This window comes from Nannobrachium achirus (assembly GCF_963921795.1).
Source record: "Nannobrachium achirus genome assembly, chromosome: 6".
Classification (NCBI taxonomy): Eukaryota; Metazoa; Chordata; class Actinopteri; order Myctophiformes; family Myctophidae; genus Nannobrachium; species Nannobrachium achirus.
Genome location: NC_137815.1, coordinates 55,421,729 through 55,434,377, shown reverse-complemented (window position 1 = coordinate 55,434,377; position 12,649 = coordinate 55,421,729). Strand labels below are relative to the sequence as shown.

Below are 12,649 nucleotides of genomic sequence, written 5' to 3'. Positions count from 1 at the left end.
TTTCATGATGTAACATAATTGTAGACAGACATTGTATTCTTGTTTTGGATGTGTGTATTCAATGTGGTTGAGCTACCAAGGCTGTGGGCTTTCTTAGATGCAGTATGTGCTGTTAAAGGTGCAACAAATTGGTCATTGCCAACAATGCCATTTGTTTTGTGGCAACTTGAATGACAAACTGATTATGTTAATTCATTAACATTTCAGTTAGAACCCATCCATGTGGTTATTTTCTCCAATATAAATATTTATATATATTTTTTCAGACATTCATTCATTCTTTGTCATTTAATGTTTTCCGAGGCTCTTTGCCGATGGAAACAGACTCATCTTTCCCATTTTATATTTCATCACCCTAAGCAAGAGTCATTCACTCTTCAGCCACTTAACTTGTTCTTACCGCGTCATGGTACCAATCAAGTTACAAGTTTACAAGTCCTTTCATACCAACTGAACTCTTTAACTGAAGAGTACAATTTGCTATTGCTTAACTGAATGTATGTGCCTCATTCGTTTTTAACGTGATTCATCTTTGTTAATTGTTAGCCTACTTGTCTGTGTCTGACTTGCTCAATTCTGTAATTTATTTAACCTTCCATCTTGGCCAGCTCTCTCAGAAAAATAGATTTTAATCTGAAGGGGTAGCAGGGAAATACATAACATCAAAAATAAAATTCACATCTCATTTCTAGCAGTACACTCTGTCATTGCACATCATGTTGTTAGGACAGAGGTTCCCAACCTTTTCGGGGATCAGTGATCAAATTTACAAATGTGTGTCATTACTAAATGTCATTACTTAATGTTATCATCCAAATCTTATTGTTTTGCCACTTATTAGGGGGCTCACTTGCCCACAGGTTGGTACTCGCTGTGTTAGTTAGTTATACAGCCTACTCTCATGCTACCAAACTGAATGGTCTGCGTGGCATGTCTGACTTGCCTCTGTCCTCCGCCAGTCTTTGATCATTCCTGGGAAAAGTCCCACCAGGAAGAAGTCTGGACCCTTCAACTCCCGTCGCAGCAGTGCCATCGGCATTGAAAACATCCAGGAAGTCCAGGAGAGAAGGTGAGTGGTGCAGTGCTGGAAAAAGTACTCACATGTTTTACTTAAGTGAAAGTAATCAATACTGCAATATTGAAATACTGCAAAATATTCCAAATCTACTTGGGTAAAAGTATGAAAGTATTGGCATCAAAATATTCTTAAAGTACAAAAAGTAAAAGTACAACATGTTTGAAAATAGCAGATCTACAATCTCACAACGCGTTGTAGATCATCTATTTTCAATTAGCCAAGGTATAAAATAGGGCTAAAGTGGCTTATGTATGGTTTATAATATTATAATTTATATCTGCAATGTAAAATATCTTTGATCCAAAATTGATCCAATTAATGAATTAAAATATTATTAGGACAGTGGTCCTCACGCTTTCAAATTTCAAGGATCCCCATAACTGCTTATTAGTAAGTAATGAATGTACTAGTTGTAAACACTTTGGCCGATTATGAATATGTTGTAAACATGAACCAGCTTTAATTCCTTGCCACATTCTCCTCTATTTTGAAGCCGGGAGGTGTCTCCTAGTCCCAGCACACAGAGGACCCCGGACAGTGGACACATTTCCCAGGACCCCAAATCGGAGAACTCCTCCAACCACAGTTCTCCAGAGATGCCTACCACTAAGCACAGGTGACTACTGTGTGAATGTCCTCAGTTCAGTGGCTTTTAATTATTATGGAGAAAAACCTACTTAGTTAGAAACCATACAAAACAAATGTGAGCTTGGATACGCCAAGCCGCCTCAGGGCGACATGCGACCTTGCCCTTTAGGTCTGGCCAGTGATGTATATCAGACCGGTTACCCATATATAAGTTACCACAGATATGGTCTGTCTTGGCCATCTGTCTTGGCCATATATGGATTCTGTTTGTGTGGTATGTGGCCGATGTGGCATCCATATATGGGCATTCCCATATGAAGTCCTGTTAGATATGGGCTCAATATTGACGACATCAGGGAACTCCATATATGGGCATAAAAGCAGTGCTGTGTTCTACCTGTAACGCGGGTATACGGCGTCTGCTGTGAAGACATTTTTTTTTTAAAGCGTCTGCCCTCGTGAACCTTTCAAAGTAGTGTATCTGATAGGCATTATGCACTGGCGTATGCCACACAAATAGCCGCAGATCATAGATTATAGTATGCCCTCAAAAGAAGTCTAGAACACACCACTGCACAAAAGGGATTCTGTTAGTGTGCCATGATGCCATCACAGTGAAGCCAGAGTGTGATGTCAGAGTGGTAAGAGTGGTTCCCCTGACATCACAGCTGTGATGTCACAGTGTCAGGGGAACCACAGTTTCAGGCGTGACCTACAGAGATACGCGGATAGCCGGATAAGCGGACAAGATGTGCCGGTTTTCATAGTTAACTGCGACCTTCGGTCACAGTATATAGATTTTGAGATTCACTTGGCCTACCGTGCAACCTTTTTATCTACAATCTTGTAGTTAATGTGTAACCAGATTCCAAGCACTGCATCTTTAATTAATTTTATTTTTTTTAAATTCATCCTGAGCAAGGCAACAGCATAACCAACACATGTCTACCTAATAGGTCTTCATCAGGGTCTGACCACTTGGGGGTCAAGCAGTACTTCTTGGACTTTTGTCACATGATTTTACCTGTGCCACCGAAGAACACCTGTCTATATAGAGACACTGATCCATGCAGCGCTTCCTCTTTTCGTTTTGAACTGCAGTTAATTAAGCAATAAGCCACAAGAGGCATGTGGTTACCTGGAATTTTATAATGACTAAGAGGCATGGTGACATCTCAGCCGTTATAAAATACAGATAACCACATGCCTCGCTTGGCTTATTGGTTACAATATGGAAACATGAAAAATCATAGACATGCACCAATTAAAACTGTTCTATTTCACTAATAATTCACAAGGTCTGCAAGAAAGTAGTTCCCAGCTTTTTTTTGCCAACAACACAGGTGCAGATAATTGGTGCACTGTGGAACACTGTGGAAAGAAATAACGCACCTGGGTTTGATATAAACTGATTCAAGGTGTGGATTATATACCACAGCAATTAAAGGGAAACCAGCCAATCAGAATCAAGGAATGGAACTAGACGTTTTAGAATGTGTGTTTGAGTGGTCAGAGTGACCCAGGTGGGTAGTTCTGCGATGTGTTGCAGGGCTCCGTCCATCCCAGAGGCTCAGGATCTGTCCCGGTCCTCTTCCAACGCCAGCAGCTTTGCCAGTGTTGTGGAGGAACATGAGAACGAGCAGGAGACGGTGGAGGACTACGACACCGGCCTGGTGAGTGGCCCACATAGGGCATCACTTCCGTCGTCACAACAAAAAGTATTACGGTATATCGTTTTTGACAGGTGGAAACATTGTATGTCCAAAACCGTTCATTTTGTTTTCATCATTTTAAAAAATTATCACATACAACGCTGAAGAAGACACAGGGTCGAAACGCGTCCGTTGACTACACTCTGTCCATTGAGGTAAATAAAATCATGTAAAAAGGAGATTCCTTGAGTGCTGGCGACTACTTCTTTCTCATAAAAAATGATTTAAAACTAGTGAAAATAGCCGTTCTACAATCACACAACGCCTCGCATCGCAAGGCGTTGTGTGCTTGTAGATCGGCTATTTTCACTAGTTTTGTGCGACAGTCTGCTATGATGAAGCAGGGCTTTACTTTACGGAAAAATGTACACATTTGAAACTTGGAGATACGAGGTTTCTGCCCGACAGTGACAATATATTATTAGCACCTTTTGCATGCCACTCCTTCAAGAGATTTCTTTTTTTTTTTATTCAAGGGCTAAAGAATAAAATAGGAAATTAAAGCCATTTCACAAACAAGGGACCATGAGATGCGTGGCATTGCCATATTAGAACACCATGTGCCTAGTTATGACCAACAAACGTTAAATAGGCAACTTGAGTTGAAACAGTTTCTTTTGCCCAATCCAGGAAAGTCTCTCCTCTGCTGGGACGCCTCACAAGAGAGATCCCTTCCTGTCGGGCTCCTGGCTGGAGGACAGCGTGTGCAGCAGCTCTCCAGGTGATCCATAGGAATATGACCTTCACGTACAGTGGCGGTTGGTACCTATATTGCGCCCTATGGCCGCGTGGCCGGAAATTTTTTTTTTTTTTTCTTTTTAACTCACTTACTGCCAATTTAAAATGCCCCTCGAGTGGCACTAGTGCCAGAAGCCTCCATAGACTCCCATGTAATTTATAGTGCACAGATCATGCACGCCCATGCACAGATCATGCACCATGTTTGTGCAGGCTGTTCACAGCTTTCAAACAAAAAAAAAAGATTGGAAATCCGTTCAGGCATTCATGATTTATCAGCCATAATGTTTTCTTCAGATGTAAACAAAAATGGCTGCCATGTTTGAAAGATGGGGTTGTATGGGGGGTGGAACATGCAAAATCGCGATTGAAATCATGTTTACTAGATTTAATTGGGTCCAAAAAAAAAAAAAAAAAATTTTTTTTTTGTTCTAAGTAAAAGTCGCCCAAAGTCGCTTGGCAGGGAACTCCATAGTGAGAAAGTTGCTCTAAAAGTCGCCTGGCACTGTATGAGTTAATAAAAAAAATAATTATGAATTTTTTTAAAGTTAAAAGCGGTTCGGTTCTACACGGCGGCAGAACCATTTTGGGCTTAATACAATAGGGTTTATAAAAGCATGATCTGACTGTCTTAGTCTTACCTTGGGCTGGTCAGGAGAAATGGTTCTTTCACAGTCACGCACAGTGAGACAAGACTATAGAGTTCCTATATCCTGGCTGATAGAGGTCTGTGTTTTGTAGAGGAAAGTCAGGATTAACGGCCGTGACGGACGTTAATCCAATTTTATTTTATTTTTATTTTTTTCTTCATGCGCCCCCTCAAAGTGGCGCCCTGGGCGAGTGCCCCGCTAGCCCCCCCTGCAGGCCGCCTCTGTTCACGTACCAGGGGTCTTCAACGTTTTCAGGCCAAGGACCCCTTTAGTTGAGAGAGAGATGAAGCAGGGACCCCCACAACCTGTTCATAGATTCCATATAGTTTCATCGTTTGACAGCACAATCATCTGTGTATTTTGGATTCATGTCAATTTGAGCTTTCAGATATTTAACCACTTGAACCGTCAATACTTACAAAACTTGACCTTTCACTCTGTTAGTCCGCTCTTTTTCCCCTCTACACCAAAGCTTTTTGCCGATAATAGCCGATCTACAAGCTCACAACACAAAAAAATATGAGCTTGTAGATCTGCTATTTTTGGCTAAAGTTCTCCCAATATGGATGCTAGAGTTCAAGTGGTTAATATAAAAAAGGAGGAAAACAAGTCACACAAAGATTTGGAGAACCCCCTGTAATAACTCTGAGGACCCCCTAGGGGTCCCGGACCCCCTGTTGAAGACCCCTGATTTATACTGTATGCAGTGGGCAGTGGTGGAAAAGAAATACTCACATCGTTTACTTTAAGTAAAAGTATCAATAATGCAATTTAGATATACTCTGTTACAAGTAATAGATATTCAAAATGTACTTGAGTAAAAGCACAAAAGTGTTGGGATGAAAATGTGCTTAAAGTATCAAAAGTAAAAGTACAAAATGTTTGAAAATAGCAGATCTACAAGCTCACAATGCGTTGCGATGTGTTGTGAGCTTGTAGATGGCTATTTTCAAATAGCCAGGGTATAAAATATGGCTACAGTGGTTAATGTATGTTTTATAATATTATTATGTATATCCCCAAAGTAACTAAAGTTTTCAAATACATGTAGTGGAATGAAAGTACAATATTTGGAAACGAGATGTAGTGGAGTAGAAGTAAAAGTATTGGAAATGGGAAATGCTCAAGTATAGTATAAATACCTCAAATTGGTACTTAAGTACAGTACTTAAGTAAATGTACTTAGTTACTTTACACCACTGGTGGGTACTTAGCTGTGTAGACATGATGGCTCATGACATGAACACTAGCAGTTAAAATCCTCAGGGAAAATCTTTATTTTGAATCCCCTGCTGGGACGCCTCACAAGAAGGGATCCTTTTCTAACTTTATAACAGTGGAGATGGACAGGAGACCAGGAAAGAGTCAGGGAAATTCTGGGCCCCCTCATGAATGTTCTTCATAGGGGGAGGGGTTTAACCCATTTAGACTGGGAACGCATTATTACGCATTATTTTGTGCGTTAACTATTGAAAAATAGCAGATATACAAGCTGCGAGCTTGTATATCTGCTATTTTTGAAAAATAATGAAGATTTGTGCAAGTTGAATATTTCAAATCCTTGTAAGGTTTTGTGAAAAACCTACCGGTATGTTTCTATGTCAGTGGTGCTCAAACCTTTTCATGTGAAGGACCCCAAAATGATATGTATTTGGCCACGGACCCCCATCTCAAAATATTTAGCTCCAGGGATCCCCAGAAGCAAAATTTGAGTTACAAATGTTCGCTTAAAAAACCCATATTTTTCAAGATTTTGACACATTTTCACAACTTTTCAAAAAATAGCAGATCTACAGTGCCGCGCTGCGAGCTTGTAGATCTGCAATTTTTCAATAGCTAGTCAGGGACCCACAAGCCCAGAAGCTCAAGGAATAGGGGTGATACCTGTGATGTCTTGCCGTACTTTTTATTTCTGTTTTATCTATTAGTTTGGTTATTAAGGTCCACAGAATGAGAGGCCTGCTCTGCCGGAAACATCGCGAAAAAAAGTTATGGCCATTTGTATATTCACTGTCCCATCGACTTCACTATACAGGAAAAGAAAAATATTTAAAAGAGAAAATAAATGTGCTTTAAGTAGCATGTGAGGGGTCAAACTAGGGGTTCATCATCATTTTGAATCCATTGCAAGCATTTGTTTTGCATGAAAAACATTCCTAGGGCAAAATATCGGCCCTCCAAAACTGTGAAAAGTGAAGATTTTTTGATGACTCATCACTTTTTACTATTTTGGGGGGCCAAAATTTTGCCCAAGGAATGTTTTTCATGCAAAACAAATGCTTGCAATGGATTCAGAATCATGAAGAACCCCTAGTTTGACCCCTCACATGCTACTTAAAGTTTTACTATGTAACTTTTTTTATAAAACAAATCTTAAAATTGTCCTAACTGTTAAATCGCTAAAGTTTTAGAACACCCACTCCGTTATTTTCAGCTTCTGAAGCCTTCTCTTTATATGTTTTCTATGAGCCGTGAGGGGGGGAGAATTTCGCGCCATGATGACGTAATCTGCATCATCTGTATACGTTGTGTATACGTTGCCCAATCACATCGCCGATCATGCACACATGGTACACTACCGGCCAATCACAGCTTATCTGCCCTGGTCTTGAAGTGGGGTCGCCATATTTGTAGTCGCCGTGTGTCTCTTTACTCAAAAAGTAATCTCGCCTACCAGGCAGGGTGAAGTCGTCCGTTTCTCCGGAATGCCTGAACGCCCAGGAACCAGGGACCCCTCTAAAGATAGCTCTCGGCGTTGTGGAGGCAGACGCGGGGGTGTGAAGGTACGAAAAACGGGCGAAAGACGCGAACGCGACCGCGGTTTGCTATATGGCTACTGACCACTAGTTGAGAATCTTACACAGTATAGCTTTAAAGCACATTTATTTTTTGTATTCTTTTCCTGTATAGTGAAGTCGATGGGACAGTGAATATACAAATGGCCATACCTTTTTTCGCGATGTTTCCGGCAGAGCAGGCCTCTCATTCTGTGGACCTTAATGACCAAACTAATAGATAAAACAGAAATAAAAAGTACGGCAGAACATCACAGGTCCTCTCCCATTATCAGGGACTGGGTCCCTGACTATAGCTAAAGTATCAAATAATTAAAGCCCCTCCACCTTGGGCCCTAGTAACTCAGTCCCACTTTCCCCCCCCCCCCCTTGTGACGCCCCTGGTGACACGCACCCGGTTTCATGCATTAACAGCCACATTTCTGTCTTGTCCCTTCCAGCACCTGCTCGCCTGCAGCAGCAACCTGAGGGAGTCAGCAGGGCACCGGAGCCAAAAGGAACAGACAGCCCAAGACCCAAGACAGAGCGCTCCGCATCACAGGAGCACAAGTCCTCATCAGTAAGAGACAGAGACAGAACTCCAGGCTCCAGTTATTAGATTTCACTATATTTCTCCACTGAATGACTAGTGCAGGGGTTCTCAAACTTTTTTGGCTCAGGGCACCCCTATAAATATTTTTTTCATCCGAGGCACCCCTACGTTATTATATTCCTAATTTTCACTCCCAGCGCCTTAAATTTATAGCATATTTTAGCGATTATGTTGCGAGGAAAGCGAGATAATAGCCATTTTGGTTAGAACTGACTGAAAATAACGTTGTACTTCATGTTTAAAATGATACTAAATATATTTTGAAAATTTCTTGAAATGTCCAAATGAATTTCAAATATTATCAAATTATCTCACGGCACCCCTGGACTGCCGTCGCGGCACCCCAGGGTGCCCCGTCACCCACTTTGAAAACCCCTGGACTAGTGCATGTGCATTTTCTGCATATTGTATACAATATAATGTTATATATAATGTGTATAACATATATAATGTGTGTGTGTGTGTGTGTGTGTGTGTGTGTGTGTGTGTGTGTGTGTGTGTGTGTGTGTGTGTGTGTGTGTGTGGGTGTGTGTGTGTGTGTGTGTGTGTGTGTGTGTGTGTGTGTTTAAATAATATAATATGTGTGTATAAGCATTCATAGTGTATTGGTTCATGTTTACATTGTGGTCCTCTCTCTGTGTCTGTGTGCAGAACTGTTAGCCTCTACTCATTGATCACTACATGGATGTCCATTTTCAGGTTAGCCTCTTCTAGGTCAGCTGAACTCCTTCTGTCATCTGTCTTTCACCTTCTTAAAGAACATAGAATCCACACGAAGGGGCTTCTGCAGTAAAGAAATATGCACATTATATTGCAAATAGGAGGAACGTAGAATAAATGAAAGCCCTGAATGTGAATTCTGTGAGTCCTAATGCACTAAGCACCTCCTCAACCTTTCTACCTCTTAAGGGTAAAGTTGGATTTGTACTTAGTTGTATGCCAGTGACTCAACAAAAACAACACACCTCACTGCAATACATTGTGAACTTGTACATCTGCTATTTTTGGTGCAAGACACTGTCTGTGTGCAGCAAAGTATCAAGCCCTTATTAAGGACCACAGACTTTTTTAGAATGAGATGGTTGTCAAGAAGTTGGCATTCCCGTTTCCTGTTCCCGGAGACGTATATAACAACTTAGTATCTGTTTCGGGCTAAAATCCGCTACTGAACCAATCAAACGACCTTTTGGGAAATTGATCCAAATGAATGAATGAATGATTAATAAAACCAGCTAATCAGAGTAGTGTCAACAACTCATGTCCTTCAGCTTCTCTAAAAGCTTTCACAGTATTACACGCTGAACTCCAACTCTCTTAAACCCTAATTTTCTTCCTCTCTCGCCTTCCTAGCATTCCCATAAGAGGCACCCCTTGCAGGAGATGAGGCGAGGGCACGTGAATTCCACTACTGATGGAGAGGAGGAGCAGAGTTAAGAGGCCTGGGTTTTTTTCCGACACATCACCGTCTCCAGCGTGAACCCGCAGCCTCGTTTCCAACAGCTGCCCCAGCTTCATGGACTTGTAATGTACCTTCTAGCTCTCATTGTACCCCCACATGGAAGCCCTCTCGGAGTGCTCAGAGCATTGGGAAAAAGGAATGGGGGGATGACCAGCCTAGCACTCTGCAGCTCCAGAGCAGTCCCACACAACCACAACATCGCTTCTGACTGTTCTTCATTGGCTGGCTTAGCAGAGTAAAAAACAACACACCCACTCATTCTTTAGCCCTCCCCCCGCACCCTTCGCTCCCCAGTTCCCCCGTAACGTTCTGAAGCCTGTCTGGTTCAGTGGATTCACGGCGGGAAAGCTTTCCTGTTTTGAGGGGGCAGGATTGGATCGGAGTCGAGTTTGATCTCCGCGCCGAAGGTGAATTGAAAAGGATTTCGGGGAGGCGTGACGGCAACAAGCGGCGGTGTTTGTTCAGCTTAGCGGAGGAGGTGTGGTCTGTCTGAGCAGAGGAGTGGAGAGTTGTGTGGTAGACAGTCGTTTTGTTGATTTCAGCCTCCACAAACCCCCACTGTGCTTTTGTAAGTTGGTTAGACTTTGATGTACCAGGTATGTGCGGTGAATCAGACGTGGCAAGCCGTTCTACTGATGATCTCATTCTTCTCCTGAGTGTGCTGGTGGATGTTTATTAGACAGCATTTTGTAGATGTTTCTTGGGTCTTGTTGTTTTATTAAGACAGTACTTTGAATCTTTTTGTCTTTATTTTCTTTCTTGTCAGTTATCATTATCTCCAGGAGAAAATAGACAGAGTTCAGCAGAGAATGTCTACCGTTCTTAAAATGCAAAATTGTTATTTGCGTCATCATGATCAATCTTAATTGTCAGTTTCACTCTCAGCATCAGTGTGTAAACATTCAAGCTCCCGTTTTCAGTGTAAGTAAATGTTAACAACTCCCCTGACTTATCAACGTTGTCTTTCCCTGTAGGAGGCAGCGACATTAAGTCTGAAATCCAGAAATTGCGCGCGTCTGTCCGCGCATCATTTTGTGTCCCAGATGTTGTTTATCATAACATCATTTCGAAATAGGTGTATGGGTGTGTATTCAAACAGTACTGCGCATGGTGTAAATCTGCTTGCCTCTGTACACTGGTGCCATGCTTGTCATACAGTAGAGGTGTTGTGTCCTCGTGTGTTTGTGTTTCTTTTGGGGGGGAAACGAACAGAAAAACTAAAAACCAGCTGACGTCTCCAGATGCAGTGCACATTGATTTTGCGGTTTCTTTTTAAATGTGTAATATATGTATGTATGTTTCCGAAAGCACTACAGTTTTGAAAAATGACACCTAGTTACTGACCAATGTTATGAAAGAAAAAAAAAAACGGAATATGAATGACACTGTGACATGTCTTGAAGTTGCCTTTATAATGATTGTGTCAAGAGAGCTGCTTAAGGTCGCATCCCAGTTGAATGGACTGCCAACTGGCTTGAATGTTAAATAAACTAATGACAGATATGTCTTTTTTTAAAGTTACATAATCTGCTTCAGTTCTGCCACCCCCACCCAGAGTAGACTAAACCACCTCAACCCTTTAGACCACTGTTTCCCAAACAGTGGGTCGGAACCCATTTGTGGGTCACAGATGAATTTTTATCGGTCACGACTCGAGCAATCTGGCTAACCACCGTCAAATAAAAGGGAACACCATCTCTGTTTTGTTCCTTTTCATTGGACTTGCGTAGCATCAGAGTCTGTTCTTGAGAGAGTACGACTCGAGTAAAACTCCCATTTACTTCAAAGATGTTTTTCTTTTTAAAATAATTGTATACATACCGGTACAAACAAACAAATCTAAGAAATTCCATAAATAAAAAATAATTCAAAAGTAGTGAAAGTAGCCGATCTACAATGCGTTGTGTGCTTGTAGATCTGCTTTTGAGCGGTGGTCACACCGTCTCCATAGCGTGGCCGTGTGTGTAGGTATGTTTGTATGTGGGTGGGTGGGTCTGTCTGTCTGTATGTAGCCTCAAGCCTGTGTAGTACCTTTTATGACCACACATGTTAAGGGAGGGGCGCTGTTTTCAGGCCAGGCCAGGCCAGGCACACACACACACACGCGCGCACGCACACACACACACACACACACACACACACGGGGGGGGGGGGGGGGGGGGGGGGGGATGGGCGGGGGGGAGATAAACCACCGCTCAGTTCACACGGGTGTGATTTTTTTCACTAGTTTGGGTTCCCAGGCAAACGTATAAACTCTCTCTTGGGTCTCGAGCTGAAAGGTTTGGGAACCACTGCTCTAGACTTAGTTGCCTCTGTACTTGGGACAGCTTTTCTGGTAGACACCAAATCTCTTTGCCGAAAATAGACGATCTACAAGCTCACTTCGTGCCGCTTTGCGACGCGTTGTTAGCTTGTAGATCAACTCTCTTTGGCTAATGTTCCCTCCAGAATATTGATGCTGGGGCCCATGGGGTTCAAGTAGTTAAGTCTCTTTGCCCGAGAAAAGGTACTTCTTATTACCTCTTCTCCTCTAATTTCAATGAAGACAAGGGTGATATGAGGAATTGTTTTCAGAAATGTTTTATTTCAGTGGTTATTTTAGTGGTTTTTACACACACTGATGATGGAATATTATTCTGACATTCAGCTCGTCTGATTTTTAAATGAAATTTACTTTTAATCTCTGATGAAATTAAAACACTATAATAGCAGACATTGTTTTAATTACAAAGAAAAAGCAAAAACACCCATAGACAGAATGAAAAAGTTGAGTTTAATTGCATAATTGTTTATGTTTGTATGGCAGACATTCAAATTCAATGTCAATGTTTTCCCCTACGGATCTTTGACATTTCTTGAGTAGGTGGATTTCGCCCTCTAGTGGTTGAACGGCATATTACTGTGTGGTACCTGTCATTTCACTGTACTTGTGCTTGTACTGTACATGTCCAGTTCAGTACACAGATTCAGAGACAGTGTGCTATGTGCTTGATTCTGATGATTGTATTATTGTTTTTTGCAGTCAGCTTAAGCCCTT

General features: G+C 41.8%; 1 protein-coding gene across 1 annotated transcript in view; it reads left to right on the top strand.

Moving 5' to 3' along the window:
* rap1gapb (RAP1 GTPase activating protein b) overlaps nt 1-9,570 on the top strand; it is a 41,726-nt gene extending 32,156 nt beyond the window's left edge. Inside the window, exons 16-22 of the mRNA XM_080729001.1 lie at nt 960-1,069; nt 1,572-1,694; nt 3,216-3,339; nt 4,009-4,099; nt 8,002-8,120; nt 8,805-8,852; nt 9,504-9,570. Of these exons, the coding sequence (XP_080585127.1) occupies nt 960-1,069; nt 1,572-1,694; nt 3,216-3,339; nt 4,009-4,099; nt 8,002-8,120; nt 8,805-8,813 (576 nt within the window). The 3' untranslated portion in view covers nt 8,814-8,852; nt 9,504-9,570. The remainder of the gene's footprint in view (nt 1-959; nt 1,070-1,571; nt 1,695-3,215; nt 3,340-4,008; nt 4,100-8,001; nt 8,121-8,804; nt 8,853-9,503) is intronic.
* The last annotated feature ends 3,079 nt before the right edge of the window (nt 9,571-12,649 follow it).